Source organism: Pseudorasbora parva, chromosome 18 (assembly GCF_024679245.1).
Source record: "Pseudorasbora parva isolate DD20220531a chromosome 18, ASM2467924v1, whole genome shotgun sequence".
Taxonomy (NCBI): Eukaryota; Metazoa; Chordata; class Actinopteri; order Cypriniformes; family Gobionidae; genus Pseudorasbora; species Pseudorasbora parva.
This window is the reverse complement of record NC_090189.1, coordinates 24,506,300-24,524,299: the sequence shown is the minus strand read 5'-3', so window position 1 is coordinate 24,524,299 and position 18,000 is coordinate 24,506,300. Positions and strand designations below refer to the sequence as shown.

Here is an 18,000-nt window from a genome sequence, read left to right as displayed (position 1 = left end):
AATGTCGTTGATAATGTGTGTCAAAGCACTCCTCCCGAGAACGCGAAAAACAAGCAATCCCGCGAGTGATGCGATGCAAATATTTGCACCTAAATAGTATTACCAGTTATATTTATAAAATAAATATACTTTTAAATATTTATTAAAATTGTTTAAAAAGTCCAATTTAAAATGAAATATGAAGTATATTTATTGTATACTTTACATTGTACTTTTTTGAGGACTTTTCTGAAGCCCTGACCAATGGGATGAATGGGAATGGGCAAAACAAACAAAATGGATAAGTGTTTGGATACTGGTTCTCAGACCTAGTGTACACAGTCAATGAATCTGCTGGGACACCTGTGTTTCTGAAGTTATAATATAGTTGTTTTTTGTTTGTTTGTTTTTAAGAAGTGGTTAAAATTCCTCAGAAAAGTTGAAGTTTTTATCTAAAAAATGATTTATTTATTTTTGTCTCTGTGAACCTTTTTGTTGTATTTCTCTGCATTGTTCATTATATAGCTGGACTTTATTCACCCAGTTTATTGTTGTGTTGTTGTTGAGGCAGCTCACATTACAACCTCTCGTTTTACCCTGGCAAATCGGTCAACGCAGTTGCCCAGGTTCATTCTCAAGGGCTGTTTCAGCGCGGATAGCTTGGCAGTTTAAAGCATGTCGGGCACCCGTCCTACCCTGCGGTGGTTTCTTACCAAGCTGACGCAGCAGAGCACTGGCTCCATTTCAGACCCTCATTTCTATACAGCTGCTGTGATTCAATGCCATGTCCAATCACGGTGAAATATTAGCGCCCAAGTATGTGGTGAAGAACAAGAGCAACAAAAGGGCAAGAAGTCTGTGAAATTTGCACTGAAATGGGCCCTGTTTTATAAGCCTGGTCAGCTCCAAACTGGCGCAGGATGTTTGTGTCTGAAATGGCAGACCTGAATATGACGTTTGTCACTAAGGAAACAATGCAAATGTGCATTTAAGGCACATCTGAACAGATGGCAACCTATTAAAGACAGAGATGCTTTTATCTCATATGAGGCAATATACAAGGATGTGATGTGGGGTGGTTCTGTAGCATCCATCTTGCTTCACACATTCGCATTGATGCATCCCTCCTGCTGTGCTGCTCCACATCTTCACTTTCATTCTTACTTTCCTTTGTCTTATGCAACATCTTTGAATGTTTAGCTCATGTTTAATTTCTTTCTTCATTTGGCAGCTGGGACCACATATATTTTTGGGAGAGGAGGAGCACTCATCACCTACACCTGGGCCCCTAATGATCGGCCAAGCACCCGGGCGGACCGTTTGGCCGTGGGCTTCAGCACCCAGCAGAGTGACGCCGTCCTGGTTCAGGTGGAGAGCAGCCAGGGCCTCGGAGACTACCTTCAGTTGCACATTGTGAGTATCACAGCTCAGTTTGAAGCTCCGAGGCTTCTTAATTTGGTTATTTATTGTCCTACAGTCCTCTGCAGGCTCTATATTAACTCACAGGTGGCTCTAATGTCTTTTTTATTGCACTGTTCATTTTTTTCAGCTCAGTTTGGCTGTATTAAAATCTGAAAGGTTTATGAATTTTTTTAAAGAGAACTGTAGGACTTGTGACATGTTAAGTGTGGTGTAAAACATATAATATGATAAAAATATATATTGTTATTATTAATAAGGTACAATATTTTGCATTAATACATTTTTTAAAGTAGCAAATAGTTTAGTGTGGTAAGTGTGGTAAAAATAAAAGTGTGGTAAAAAATAAAATATATAGGGTACAACGGGGCTAAAGGCAATTTTAACTACTCCGCTAGTGTGTATGATTGCAGAAAACACTGTATATGTTTTTATTGAACATTGATTGAGTAACAGATTTTGTGTGAAAATAAATCATAAAAGTGGTTTGTATGTTCAAAAATCTTATAAATGTTTGAGGTGGAAAAGTGGACACCTGGGGTAAAAGCTCACCAACATGGGGCAAAAGGCACAAAGTATTTATACAAATGCTTATTATTTAGGTAAAGTTAATACTTGTTCAAAACAATCACTTTTGCAAAAAAAAAGTTGGTTAAATGTCATTAAAATGTGTTAATATAAAAATACAGAAACAAAATTATTTTAAAAAGTAAAGATTCTGAAAGCATAGAATGAGATTCCATAATAATTTATATAGCTTTACACTAATAACTAGAGAGAGAGAGAGAGAGAGAGAGAGATTAATATAATTTTTGTTTTTTTGTTTTTTCATTATAAATATGGGGATTATTTCTATTCATATTGATTGATATATGATATTTTTCATCTGAATCTAATCGTCATGTTAGTTATTGTGCCCCTTTCACCCCAAATACCATACTGACATATTCTTCTGTTTATATATATATATATATATATATATATATATATATATATATATATATATATATATATATATATATATATATATATATAACAGAAGAATATGTCAGTATATATATGTCAGTATATACATATATGTATTTATGTAAACAATGATACAGAGCTGAAACTCACACTGACATCCGTAAATGTTATGTCATGTAATAACCATAAATACTATATGACAACCCTTGTCATTCTGCTAGAACCCGCTTGCATCCTCTGATTCAGAATTTTGCATTTTTATTGCAACACTATTTTCTGCTAAATGAATTATTTTATATAATAATTCAATAATCAGTAGACAAAAACATTATACAGTAAGTCACAAGTCATTAATTGGCTTATTAATAAAGTTATAGTTAATTTAGTGTGACATAAGATTTATGTATTAGATGCATTAAACTGTATTGTATGCATTTCATTTTTTTATTTAGATTCTTACATGATTATTAAGACATCACCAATAGTCAATTATAAGAATGACAAAATAACTGCTTATCTACATTTTACTGAAGCCACTGCCATTTCAAGTGTTTACACTTGACATTGCAGCAGTCAGGTGGAACTGTTGTACTGTAATGTTGTACTGTAAGTGCAATAGTTCTACAAGGATTCGTATGATCACACTGGTGTGATTAGAGTATTCAATGTGTCACATGATCAACTACTAAATTCAAATAAGCTTTCACGCTTTGGCTGGTGCTGACCAGAGATGGATGAACTCGGTGAACTATTCAGTGATTTCAAATTGAAATTTTAGGTTCCAGACATTTGAGTAAACATTTAAATGAAGTACTAGAAAGCACACACACACACACACACACACACACACACACACACACACACACACACACACACACACATATACGTGATGTAAATCTGACAGATCTGATTCCTGAATTGTGGCATCACGCATTATAGATCAACTAACAACAACACATTTTTTTATGGGTTTTTTGCAACACATTCACTTGCACATATTTGACAATCTGAATATATCAGATAACTCATGATATACTTAACAAGTTTGTGAATATTTTGAATAAAAAGGGAACGCATCAACACCTCATCTCCACCCCATCCCCCAGAATGTGTTGACCCCCCTCAAGAATTATGAATGTCCCCTCAGTTCATGTGTCCTGACGCTTGCACTGATTCCGACATGGTGTGAACACACATTCATTCTTCTGTGATTAAACTCTGGTATGTATTTTGTCTGGAGGCTTTTGTGTGAGCAATGCTACTGACGTAGTCTTTGCTATTTCCATTCACTCAGTTCGGGAACTGCTGACAGGGAAACTGATGCAAATTGACTTGGATAAAAATCTTAAGTTGAATCATTTCGGAGAATGCTTCAGGGGCTCCAGACATATGAAGCCATATTCATGGATCAAATGATGAATGGAAGCTATGTCCTTACATTCAATTCTCCTTGATAAGATCCAAGCACACCCCTCCCCCCACCCAGGCAGATAGGAGAAAATTACTCCAAAAAAATGATGGAATCATTAATCGCTGAACAGTTTATAAAGAAAACAACATGCCCCTTCATATTAATTTAGACTGTTAAAATAACATAGGGCTGAGATAGTATGACGGTAGATCAAGCTTGTAAATGCCTCGTTGACCTCTTGGCTTATTACTTGCAATTATATTTCGAGGGAGTAAAAAAAAAAAGATGCATTTTAATAAGGTTCCTTCAAATGAATAATTAATTCAGCGTGAACTGTCGACTTTCACACTGTGAGCCTCCATGGCAGCACAGCCATAAACAGTCTGAGAGCAGCTGCTCTGCCAGACACAGACTAGGGCTTGTTTTCAGAAACTTCTTCCTCTCGTCACAGGCACAAAGCACAAGAGCCTCCCATTCTGTGGGCTGAAGGATTGATCTGTGAAGGATTTTTTTACATATTTTCTGATGGCATTTTCTCTGTGTTGGTATCTATCAGAATGCTGATTCTCAACATGGGGGAACCATGTATCCTTACAGGGATGTGAGATTTGTATATGAAATGGTGTCAACATGAACGTGAACGAACGACGCTCGGGACAGTTGACAAGCCAGTGCAGCACTTTCACAAAAGTTTAAGTCGTGCCAATTTAAATATTCAAGCGAGAGGGAAAACGCTAAAGGGAACTTAATGCATAACTTGCGTGCCCAGAAAGCAGCATCTCAGACGACAATACTAAATTGAACTCTTTTTCATGTCGTCTTGCGCATGAACAAAAATTCACACAATATTATGTAAAAAAATATATATATGTACATCTCTGCGAGTAAACATAATCAGTTTTGTTGTAACTGAATGTTAACAGTTGATAAAGAAAACGCATGTGCACATTATATTGGATCCATGCATTGTCTTAAAGTGACATTAGCCTAATATACCTGCTGCTGTCTGCATTTTTAATTTAAAAGAAAAAAAACGCTCACTGCTCTTGACTGAATCACTTTTGTAACACATATACGTATGTCGAATTATGAATTTTTGTGAATGAGATTTGTGGTAGCATATGTGAGATACACATACTTTGCGATTTTTAACATAGCAAGGCAGCTATGTATTTTCATGTGCAAAGATATATGTGTTTAAAATAAGTGACCACTTATTGTTTTCAAAAGTCATCTTATTCAATTATTGTTTACAAAACAATTAAATACAAAATCATCCCAATTGTATTGTATCCGTCCTTCGGATGAGACGTTAAACCGAGGTCCTGACTCTCTGTGGTCATTAAAAATACCACAGCACTTTTCGTAAAAGAGTAGGGGTGCAACCCCGGTGTCCTGGCCAAATTCCCTCGACTGGCCCTTACCAATCATGGCCTCCTAATAATCCCCATCCACTGAATTATCTGAATTAGATACTACTATCACCCTCTCTCCTCTCCACCTATCGCTGGTGTGTGGTGAGCGCACTGGCGCCGTTGTACTGTGGCTGCTGTCGCATCATCCAAGTGGATGCTGCACACTGGTGGTGGATGAGGAGAGACCCCTGACATGAGTGTAAAGCGCTTTGGGTATACAGTAGGACAAGTGAAAGTGCTGTATAAATGCTTCATTCATACATTCGTTCGTTCGTTCGTTTGTTCGTTCGTTCGTTCGTTTGTTCGTTCGTTCGTTCGTTCGTTCATTCGCTCGTTCGTTCATTCGTTCATTCATTCATTCATTAATATTATGATTGATTAGTAATGTACTTATGAAATTTTCCTCTGACCCCCTTATCATTAATATAAATAGTGTATTGCTGATAAAGGTTATCAGCATATTTGAACCTTTCTGATGCAGTTCTTGTGGCATGTTAGACAAAACGTTGGGAAACACTGTATCAAAAAGCCTCGGTCCTCAGTAAACTGGTCCAAGCGATGGCGTCAACCTTGATTACAGCGCTCCATGATTTGGCGTGTGTCGTAAATAATATTTGGTTGTATATAAAAACGTGTCTGTAAACTTTATGGTAGACATAAATGGCGAGTTATGAAGGATAGGCGTGGCAAATAGCATGCAAGGTTTCACGCTGCTCTCAAGACAACTCGGCTTACGCCTCAAAATTTGTCCTTCATGTAGCAGGATTTACTTGAGCTTGTAAATTACAACCAAGGACAGATAATCCAATTGGTCGTGAGCATGACAGATGTATGGAATGACTGACTACGGTGGGCGTAGCAGAGCCCGGCGGCCCTTAGGCGGCTGACTTCAGGGTTTTCCCTCTCCTTCTCTCTTACCACTCATCCCTCTCTCTCTATCTCTCTCTCTGATGATGTTGCTTGGGTTTGTAGCATCGTTTATTCACCCACGGAGTCTGAGGTTAGATGATAGCTGAGCAGAAACAGCTCAGGCTGATGAATGAGACCAAGCCAGGGGTTGTTACGGCGTGTAATGAATAGCAGACTCATTTTGTATTCCGGGTGGGTGCGTATCGATCTGAACCAAGGTTCTGGCCTCCTCCATTTTGCTGGCATCATGCATTGTGGGTGCCCCAGGGTTCACCTGCCCACCTGTCAGGGGCACAGAGTGATGGATTAATAGAGCTTTATGGTCTTGGTGGCCATGTTAACCGAACACCTTGGACCCCTGGAGAGGGGTCTTGAAACGGAGTGTAGGTGCCACCCAGACTGTGACCCATTGGTCATGATATCTGCACGGCTGGTATGTGAACTTGTGTCCCTGGTGCCCTCTGCCAGCTGGCCCAGACATCAAAAAGAGAATGCAGACAGGATGGCAGATGCTTGAGTGGCCATTTGTGGTTGTACTTCTGTTTGTTTACACTAGTACATGATTACAATACAGAAACGGTGAGATTCTGCTGAACTTCCTGCGATTCGGCCGCTGGTATAGGGGTGACATTACAATCAGCAAGAATAATTCGCCACTGGTTCCCTCAAAATTTTCCTATGAGGTTTTATAATGTTATAATGTTATATAATGTTATAATGTAGTGTTTTTGAGTTTCTTTTATGAGTAAAATAAAGCCTATGATAAACACATCTTGACGATACTGTGACATTTTGTTCTACAACTTAAACTGCACACATTCACATCCTAAACAGTCTCATCTTCTAGCTTATTAAAAACATACATTTTGACAAATAAACAACTGCTTCAAAATTCATGTTTGGACATGGGTGTGTAATTTACATTCTAGAAGAAAACATCATAGTATCATCAAGTTATGTTTACCACAGGCTTTCAATTGAAAACCCCCATTATAAAACCCCATAGGAAAATCTTGATGGAACCAGGAGCGAATTCGACTTTGGGTTTTGACATCATCCCTGGCCAGTTATTTTGTTCGAATAAAATACAAAAAATTGATATTGAAATTGCACCATCATTAGTTCCAAAATGAACACACAGCAAACGGAACTATTGCTCACATTTAAAAATAACAAAAAACACATACACAGCAGCGATGTTTTTTTCATGAGCACTAAACAGTAAACTCACTCATAAAGACACTTTTTATGTTCCTGAATGAATATGTATGTTTGAACGAATCACCTGCATGAATAATTCAATGACTTACTACCCGGATGACTCACTATTTCCGGAAAGATTCTGAAGTGCGCATCTGATGCACGCTTTACTATCCCATAGAGGCCACGTGAGAGGTTTTTTGAATAAGTGTGTTTGAATAAATCAGTAAGATGATTCAATCACTCATTCATTAATACAATTTTCAATACTTGTGTCATTCCTGAATGATTCAGTGGGTTTGAAAAAAATCAGCTGAATGAATGATTTAGTGACTCGTCCATAAACACAATCATTTGTTACCAACTACTGGCATAAAGATATAACCTGATTGACAAACCTTCCACAATCAACACTAACAAGTGGAGTGACAGAAAAAGCCCCAGTGCTGTTGAACTGTTATATCAGTGCTCTTGAAACAACACTCAGACCAGAACTTGCTGTTGTATAACAGGACAAAAGCCCAAAGAGAGGTTTCAGACAATTCGATTTGCATCATTTAAAGCTACAAACTGTCTCTGAAAATGTAAAACGGAGGAACTGGAGCGCCTCACACTTCAATTAGCTTCTCCCACTATGTATTTGACTAATAGGCAGATTAAATTGGCCTTTGTCAATCACAGCCCACTGTAAGTCTCCTTCATTAAGCAACTTTAGAAAGCACCCTGTGGCAAAGGCCATCTCTATGGAAGGGAGTTGATCACAAAAGAACAGTTTAACTATTCTTTTAAGAATATTCACAAGATCCATTTTGCTGGCAAATTTTTTATTCATTCCCTAAGGGGAAATGAGTTATTCAGTTGATTAATTTAGGATTTGATCTCACCAAATTTAAAACTGAAATGAATTGTGTGTCCTCTATTCAAAGATCATTAGCCAAGTTTATATGGACACTTTTTTGTCATTGAAAGAATCTGTGGACTGCTTACATGAGACGTTATCTAAACCGATCTGTTGTTTACATGTGCTGATGCTTTCAATCGGAATCATTTTGTGAAATGCGCAGTTGCGCACAGTTTGTCCGCCGCGTCAGAAATTTCGACACTGTCCTCTCCAGCAACTTGAATGTTTTCCTGGCTACCATGGCAACTCTCAACGGCCAACAAGACTTATGCAGTTTTATTAAAAATAAATTTGTTGTAACGTGTAAGAATCATCAAAAAAAAAAATAATAATAATAATTCTGTCAGGTAAAAATTGTGTAGCCAGACTATGTCTGTGTCATTATTTCATCATCATCTTCATATCTTGTTACAAAATAAAGTTTAACACCTCTTTAAAAAATTAACTTTCCTTTTTTGTCAACATAGCCTGGTGTGAGCATGGCGCGCACTCTTTGTTTGTGGTGGCGCTCGCTTTATATCACGTCAAAGAATGAGGTACACTCAGAATAATCGGTTCAGGTCGTTTACATGGTGGAATTTTTTCGTTTGATTGGTTCATGAAAAGGTTTGTCCCACCCCTATCATACTGATAACAATTGCAGTTTTATTCCGATTGAGGTGTTTATATGGAGCATTTTAATTCGGATTGGACTTTTAAACTGATTAGAGTGTCAGCTGAACTCAGCCCCGCCCACAACATTTGAACTCGGGCAGTTCGGTCTGGACTTGATCCATAGGGGAGTAATTATGGCCGAACAGAAACTGTTCAGACCAATTACATTGTCAGGGCAGCTTTAGACGATGATGGACAGATGTTAAACAGTAACGTAATCATCCACATCATCAAAGAGTGCTTGGGTTGAAGTTGTTCTAATCCTAAATGGAGAACATGTTCGTATATGCATTCACCTTTACTATTTCTCTCAGAAATGATGATTGTGATAGTAAGTACTCTGTGTATCCTTAAATTCTTTTTTTACAACACCGGCAAATATTGTTTACACTTATCTTTTTCCAGCGTGCGTGCAGAAAGGGTTGCCAAGTTTTTACAACAAAACCCGCCAACTACTAGCCCAAAACAAGCCCAATAGCTTTTCGAGGGGGTTCTCCGGGGAAAAAAATGCCGTTTGGGGTGTAAAATGTGTGTTATTTTGGCACGTTGCCTGCTAATATTCGCATTCCATATATCATATAATTGAGATCGCTTCAACGCGCGGACATAGAAAACAACCCGAGGGAAAATCCCAGACATGGCAACACAGTGCAGTTGAGTTCTGTTGACTTTTGACAGCTAACGTTATGGGTCGCTCCGTTGCTCTGATTAGTTGTAGGTCTATCCAATTGAGGTCTTACCTTGTTCGGCTGAAACGCATCTCATAATTACAGCCAAATGGAGCAGTATCCGACTCATACTCTGACTAGAATTGAGTATGACCACGTCAGGCTATGTAAACGGACCTAGTTTCTGTATACTGTGCCAACCCAAATATATACAGGCGATTGAGACGTGCCGTGATTTTCCAAGAAAGACTACTAGTAATTCAACCATAAAACTACTTAACAGATAGTTCAGGCCCTCAAATCTGATTGGCTGAGAGGCCTTCCAGGAGTGCTGAGAACTTTTAGAGTTTGACTCTCTCCGTGTGTCTCTGTAAGCTCTAAATGTGCAGCATTTCTCCCAGTAAGCAGCAATGGCAGAGAAGAAATGTCACTATTATTTACAGAATTGTCAAAGAATGTTGTTTTAAGAGTTTCAGGTGAGAATGTAGTTGTTTAAACCTCAAATCTGCTGTTTATTTCTAAAGATAGTGCCTATATTGGTCCTGGCGGTCTCTGCTGTACTCATGTTCACCCCAGAACAGCCTTATCTCGACAAGTTCTTCTGACATATATTTCTCAAGATACAGTATATTTATAAAAAATATATATTACTTCTATTTAAATGTATGTATTCAGAATGATATATATTTCTTAAACTGCATCAGCTTGAAGGGGAGATGTATGCTGAGATTGGTTTTCACCTACAGTATCTAATGTGTTTTTGGTTAAATAATTGTAATAATATTAATGGCAATGCTAAATGATATTCAGAAAAACACATTTGTAATCATACTGCACTGCGGGGGCCGTGGTGGTGTTCAAGTCAAAAAGTTTCTGGGAAACTCTGCCCTGTGGTACAGTATTTTTCATGGGCACATTTTGGCTGGGCTCAGTGCAGCAGCTCTAGCTCCATCTCTGCACCATCCATCTCGCATTTGACTGGTCGAGGTGCACTTTGGCTATGGAACAGATGCCAGGGGCGGCAGCACACCTCAGGGAAATCATTCTTTTTAGTGGTGTGTATCCCCTAGACAGATGTGCCGTGATTAAAAAAAGGAGGCAAAATCTGTCAAAAGGCAGTGTGTGGCGTAATAATTAAAGGTGCAATTGTTGTGAAAGGACTTGAGTTATTCAGCAAATTTTCTTCATCGTCTTGCCCACTGAACTGTGAACACAGACACACTGCAAAGTTCTGGGAGTGACAGCCGCACAATCTGTTTGTCCTGCCACATTCTTGTCTGGCTCTGAACTTTGACCACGGGAGTACTTTTCCACACTTTTAAAATGCAGGTTTTTAGCATAACACCAACATTCTAAGTTATTTATATTCTATTAAGAAATATTGTTTTGTTTTGTTTTTTGCTGACAAAGAGCGTGCATGCTCGAAATGTCACCTGTGTGAGACAAGGGTGGCATTTTCTCGAGTATGATTGTTGCCATACCCTGGCATTCAGACGAGCAGGGGAAATAAACAGCTCTTGATGCTGCCCGTTAGTTCTGTTGCAGCTTTGAAAAGCAAATTTAAACACTGTGTGTCCTAACCACAGGGGCGTAGCACCAAATTTTGGGCCCTGGGTACAAACCATCTTGCTGGGCCCCCGTACCATGTATGAGTATGTATAGAAAACGGACTTCCCTGCCTTGGGCCCTGGTTACTCAGTACCCTTTATCCCCCAGTCCCACTCCCCTGCCTAACCAGACGCAATGCGACAAGGTTTTTAGCGGCAAACCAGACTCAACCCAACATCAATCAATCAGAAATCACAGCCAATCAGAACAGTGTGTGGGTGCAAGTGCACGGACTGCATTCACAATGAATTTGATACAATTGCTAAATCTTACACCATTTAAAATACATACTGAGTGACAAACTATTTTATTATTCTAGAATACACTTGTTTGATCACCTTCACCCTTAAAAACAAAGGTGCCAGGAAGGACCAAAAATGGGTTTTCACAGTGATGCCATAGAAGAAACATTTTTGGTTCCCCAAAGAACAGTTTTGTAAAAGGTTCTTTAAAGCACCATTGTTTTCTAACCACATTATAGTCTAGAGAACCTTTTGAACACTACAAAGAACCTTCTGTGCAATGGAAAGGTTCTTTTGATATTAAAGGTTCTTCATAGAACCATACACCATGCCAAAGAACCATTTAAGAACATTTCTTTTTAAGAGTGTTGAGTTGACAGTTTGAACATTGCTGTTTCAGACCTGAAGTGAATTACCCATTGAAAATGATATTCAAACTTACTTTAAATAATTTACATTAAAAAAACAAATAACCTGCACTTGTCATAATTTCTATGTTTTGCTCTAGCCACAACGCCACAGAAATAAATAAAAAAATGTGTTAAATAGAATTGTCGCGAATCAATGTTAAGGCTGGTTAGTACAAAAAAACTCTGATTAACATGGAAAAGATATTTTTTTCACATGTCGCATTTGGTTAGGACACAGTAAAGGCTTGGGGCTGTTTTATGATTTGCATTGATTTTGCATTGTTGTAAAGTCTGTTGTCATGTTCTTTTAGTGGGTTTTTGTTTAGCTATAATGTAATTATTTAGGAATGTCATTGTTGTATGGCCACAAGGATTAATGCCATACTCTAGGTTTTTGTGCAAGTCCATTATTACATTTTTGTAGCCTGACGTGGTCATACTCAATTCTAGTCAGAATATGAGTCTGAAACTGCTCCATTGGGCTGTGATTAGGAAGCGTGTTTCAACCGAACCAGGAAAGACATCAATTGGATAGACCTACAACCAATCAGAGCAACAAAACGACGCATTGTCAAATGTCAACATAGTTCAACTGCACTGTGTTGCCAAGTCCGCGTTTTTTTTTTCCCCACTGGTTGTTTTTTTTGTCCGCGGGAAGCGACATAAATATTATGTGAAGCGACTATTATGTGATATATAGAGCCATGTGTGTGAATTTTAGCAGGCAACCTTACCAAAATAACACACATTTTACCCCCCAAACGCCATTTTCCCCCGGAGAACCCCCTGAGAAGCTATTGTTTTTTAGGGCTAGTAGTTGGCGGGTTTTGTTGTAAAAACTTTGCAACCCTGTCTGCACGCGAGCTGAAATCAGGCTGGAATACACAATCTTTGCCGGTGTTGTAAAAAAATAAAATAATTGAATGATACACAGAGTACTTACCCAACATGATCATCATTTCTGAGAGAAATTGTGAAGGTGAATACATATACAAACAAGCTCTCTGTTTAGGATTTGAACAAATATAACCCAAGCCCCTTTGATGACGTGGATGATTACGTTACTGTTTATCATCTGTCCGTCATCGTCTAAAGCCCGCCCTGATGATTTCATTGGTCCGGACAGTTTCTGTTCAGAGATAATTACTCCTCTATGGAGCGAGGCCAGACCGAACGGCCTGACCCCAAAAAAAAATGGGTGGGGCCAAGTTCGGCTGGCATCCAGGCTAACATTTTTACATTTTGGAGCAACTTTTTTTCTCTTTTTATTTCCTTTGTCGAGCACCCAACTTGAGTGATGTGTGCTTTTGTCCTGGTTTGCAAACTCGGTTGAATGTGCACTAATGCTTAACACTAGAAAACATAATTGTTTTAAAAAATAAACAAATAACTGAAATAAACTAAAATTTCATATTATTTAATAAGCTATTATGTTATACAAATAACTTAAATGGTGGTTATTTTGCTTATAGAAGAAATTGTTACCTTATTTTGAAAATGATCCTCTGCAGTGTGCACGTGGCCCATGACATGTTGGATGTACTAACAAAGTGAGCTTTGGTGGGTTTTAGTGGGATTTCTGTGGCGAAAACAATACTTATTGATGATTGACTTTGGATTCTCCACAAGGACAGTTAGTGAATCAAGTTTTTTTAAACGCATTCTGTGGGGCATTGGCGTTTTATTGGATGCTGATTGACACACGTCTTACTGACCTCTATTGAGTCAGATTCTTCCAATGAAGGCTGCATTTGGTCATAATCGACCATGAAGAAGATAATAACTCTGGAAAGCAGCTCCAGTGCCGTTTTCTTATAGCTGTGCGTCCCATTTGTCAAGCCGTTTGAGGGAGAGCTCAGTTGCTTGTCAGTAGGAGAGATGACAATTGATTCATAAATTTGCTTTGATAAATTGTGCAGCAGGGCTGCGTGATTCTAGTGCTAAATCTAGTGAGGAGGAAGAACACAGGGCCTGTGCTGCCTTCCTGTTTATTAGCAACATCCTGAAAGACTTCATGCTTTATACATTTTGCATGAGATATTTTCAGCTGCTCCGAATGAATGCAGATGCATTTGGTACCCAAAGAAAATATGTCATGAGTGTGGAGAATCTGGGGCTTGGTTGTGTGCCTCAGTGCACTTAACCATGACACGAAGACTGAAACGAGAAGTGTTTTGCATGCGATTGATGGATTAGCCTTTCCTTTGAAATGCATCGCACAACATGCCTGGGACATATATCAAGCTCTTTTCTTGCTGTCTCCGGAACGTACTGCGGTAAAATATGTGTATATCTTGTGCTTTTGTGCTTTGGTGCAAAGGTCTTATTTCTAGAGCTGGTGATTAATTATATTAAAGTGACATTGAAAATAACAAATATAAATTTAAATATATTATGGTACAGTGCAAGCAAAATCCTGTCTGTTAAATAAAAATATAAATCTCATTTGTATATAGTTGTTAGTGGATTCCAGTTAATAAATTTGTTAAAAAATAATATTGATTAAAGACGCGCAATTACAGTATTTTTATTGGCAGTCATTGTAATTGTTGAATATTCTTCTGTTTTCTGTACCTATTGGTATAAAAAAAATTACCTTGACATTTACCATAAACATTTGTCATAAAAATGTATGTATTTGTGTGTGTGTGTGTGTGTGTGTGTGTGTGTGTGTGTGTGTGTGTGTGTGTGTGTGTGTGTGTGTGTGTGTGTGTGTGTGTGTGTGTGTGTGTGTGTGTGTGTGTGTGTGTGTGTGTGTGTGTGTGTGTGTGTGTGTGTGTGTGTGTGTGTGTGTGTGTGTGTGTGTGTGTGTGTGTGTGTGTGTGTGTGTGTTAGAAAATGCCCCATGGGCCATATTGTAAATGTGACCTTTTTATATTGAAAAATCAAAACACCCCACATCAGTAATGCATGAATGCTTATTTCAATCTTTCTATGAAAATGTGTTTGCATTGTTTTCCATTCTGCGACATGCTTGGGGCATACCACGTTAATTTTAGAGTACACATCTTTGAAAATGTCATAACACAACCCTGTTATGCAATCAGGATCGCTATCTAAGTGCCACTGTAAATGTACAATCCAAACAAATGATTCATGAGAACATCCACCTCTCTGTCTCATCACATTGTCTCAAGTGAAAGGTTTGCTTGGTGTAGACCCTGTGAGTTCAGAGGCTGTTAATCAAAGTATATGAGTGATTCTATAATTGGAGATGTATTTTGCTTTTCAAAAAATTGGGGGGAGGGGACAGTTCACTAACAGAAATTATTTCCAATATTCTTATCCAATACATATTACATTTCATTGTCAGTGCTTAGCATGCACAGGTTACTTCCACTGATCTATATAGAGAAAATTCTATTTATAATATATTTATATTGTGGTAATTATATATATATCAGTGGTTACTTCCTTCTTTTTACTTTTAACACACACACAAAAAAATCATTCTAGAGGATAAAATACATGTAGCTACGTGCCTGGGTTCCCTGCTAAAATTGGTATTATATATATATATATATATATATATATATATATATATATATATATATATATATATATATATATATATATATATATATGGAAAACCGAGGGCTTGGCAACACTGACTGACGGGAGCTGAAGCTCATTAAATATGCAAATCTTATCCAATCCTAGCCGTGGGCATTTACTTCAGTGAGGCACGCCCATCAAAACCCAGCTTTCAGAAGACAGCCAGTGTAGAAAATGGCCTATTACTTATTAGTTATGATGTTTTTGAATGTAAAAACCATGTGTAATGAATGTAAAGTAATGAATGTCATAAGTTGACCTCTCAGACAACAGTATAAAAAAAACTTAAATAAATAAATAAATACTTTGGACAACAAATGTCCCTGCTGTTGTGACCCATCTGTTAGCATTATTGCAACATACTGTTTTAAAAAATCTTTTTGGACTTGTTTTGCAATTCGTGGTGAAAAACTACATTACCCATCATGCTGTACAGAAAATTCCACCAATCAGATAGTCGCGGGGAGCAAATCGCACCAAAAGAGTGATCCATGAATGATCATGTAATTATACTTAAATATACAGTTGCAAGGCAAAGTATGTGAAAAGCTTGTAGAATCTGTGAAAATGTGAATAATTGTAGTAAAATAAGAAAGATCAAACAAAATACGTTATTTAATTTTTTTGGAACTGTAGGCCTGTGTGTACACACACCGATGATAAGCCAAAACATTATAACCAGTACCTAATAGGTTTAGTTAATATTTTTAGTTAATAATAACACTGTGGTGGAACACTTAAACTAGCAATGCAGATCCTGAATCTGGATATTTTGTTATCTGATGTAGTAATACTCATACATTTTAAATGTAGCCATTGTGTACAAATATTTTTGGGTGATACTCTAAATAATATTAGCCCCAGTCTGTGTTTTTCTCTATTACGTGCAGTGCTCTGGGTGTAAGAGTGTTTGTGTATGCGCCTGAGTGTGTGTGGGTGTGAACGGTCCTTCTAGCTGTCACTCTCACATTGACAGAGTGGTTTAGAGAGTCCTGTGGACCTACTCTCTACTCCGCAGTTGCTACTCCATATCAGACTCTCTTAACTGAAGCTATTGCACAGCGATTACTCAATGAAAGCGACACAGGTGACCCTGCTGCCTCACTCTAGATGTCTTGTCCCACCTATGTATCCCACAATCCTGTGCTACATCTCCTCCCACACCCGACCAATCATCTCACCCTCCTTCCAGCACTCCAAATCACATTCGCTAGGCTGTCCTTGTTGGGATTCAGCAGAAACAGTCGAGACTAAAATAAAGATGATGTGCCTCCTCGACTCCCATTCCACGGGCCCGGTGCAGGCGGATGATTTATTGTCGTCCGATATGCAGGGCCACTGTCAGAACCCGACCCGCCGTAGCCTCTAACTGTGCTCTGAATGCGAGCCGGCACGCCTTTGGGGAATGGGAGTTTTGCCTGGGGCAGAACTGCAGAGTTGCACTGGTGTGCATAAAGGACACTGAGAGGGGGGGGGGGGGGGGGGGGGGGGGGATTCAAGGTGACTTTTCTCATCCTTCCGATAAGTGAATATGATTATTTGATGTATTTTTCCCTGCAGAGGCTCATGTATGTAAATTATTTTAGACCATATGAAACGATTTGTTTTAGATGCAGTAGGTTTCCCATTAGTAATATTATAATTTTGCCATCATTATTAAAACATTTGTGCTACAGACATGAGTGGTTTCTCAAAGTGTGCTTTTTGATGAGGTGCTCTGTTATTTTTCAAACCAGTAAGTCTTGTAACCATGAAAAGAGTGACTTAGAGAATATCATAGGGAATGGGCTCTTTTGGCTAGAGCTAGCAAGTAACCACCTAGCAACCACAATGAATACCCTAGCAGCCACATAACAATGCATTAAAAATCATTCACAACAAAATAGCATCCGCATAACAATGCTATAGTAACCACCTAAATTACTTGAGCATTGTGGAATAGACTGGTACAGACAGGCAGCACTAGTTAGTTGAAGGGGTGGTAAAACACATTCTTTCGAAGGCTTTATTGTGTTTGTGGGGTGCACTGTAACATGTGTTCATGCTTCGTTTAATATATATATATATATATATATATATATATATATATATATATATATATATATATATATATATATATATATATATATATATATATATATATGTATATATATATATAATAACTATTTTTCATATATTTCACCTTTATTCTACACTGCTCTGTCCCTCCTTGTTAAAACTGTCTGATGGTTTCCGGGTTCCATTAAGCCAGTCCCTCAAAAACACGCAATGAGCTGGCCCAGTGTGTTGTGATTTGCTAACCGCCTAGTGCACATTTTTTGGAAACCCCTTACCTTTATCGGTAATCTGTAAAAACTGCGGATCTATAGTGATCGCTACTGAATGGCTCCTTTTGTATTTTTAGAACGATTATAGCCAAATATCTGTTGCAAGAACTATAAACCCAAAACGAACACTAAACATTGGCTTTATAGCCAAATCAAACACAGAACCATGTTTAGCATGCCTGTAGATAAACAAGCATGTAGATAAACAATACATAAAATCTCTAATCAAAGAATAATTTACACTAATTCCAAGTTCGCTGTTGATATTTAAAAATATTTGTAACGTTAGGTGTTTGTCGGATAACGTTAAGTATGAATGAGCATTTAACAAACAGA

At 38.0% G+C, this 18,000-nt stretch overlaps 1 protein-coding gene across 15 annotated transcripts in view; it reads left to right on the top strand.

The window, feature by feature from the left end:
* nrxn2a (neurexin 2a) overlaps nucleotides 1–18,000 on the top strand; it is a 449,133-nt gene that overhangs the window by 397,830 nt on the left and 33,303 nt on the right. For all 15 annotated transcript variants that reach the window (XM_067424404.1, XM_067424403.1, XM_067424396.1 and 12 more), the window contains one exon: nucleotides 1,211–1,392. In XM_067424404.1, the coding sequence (XP_067280505.1) occupies nucleotides 1,211–1,392 (182 nt within the window). The remainder of the gene's footprint in view (nucleotides 1–1,210; nucleotides 1,393–18,000) is intronic.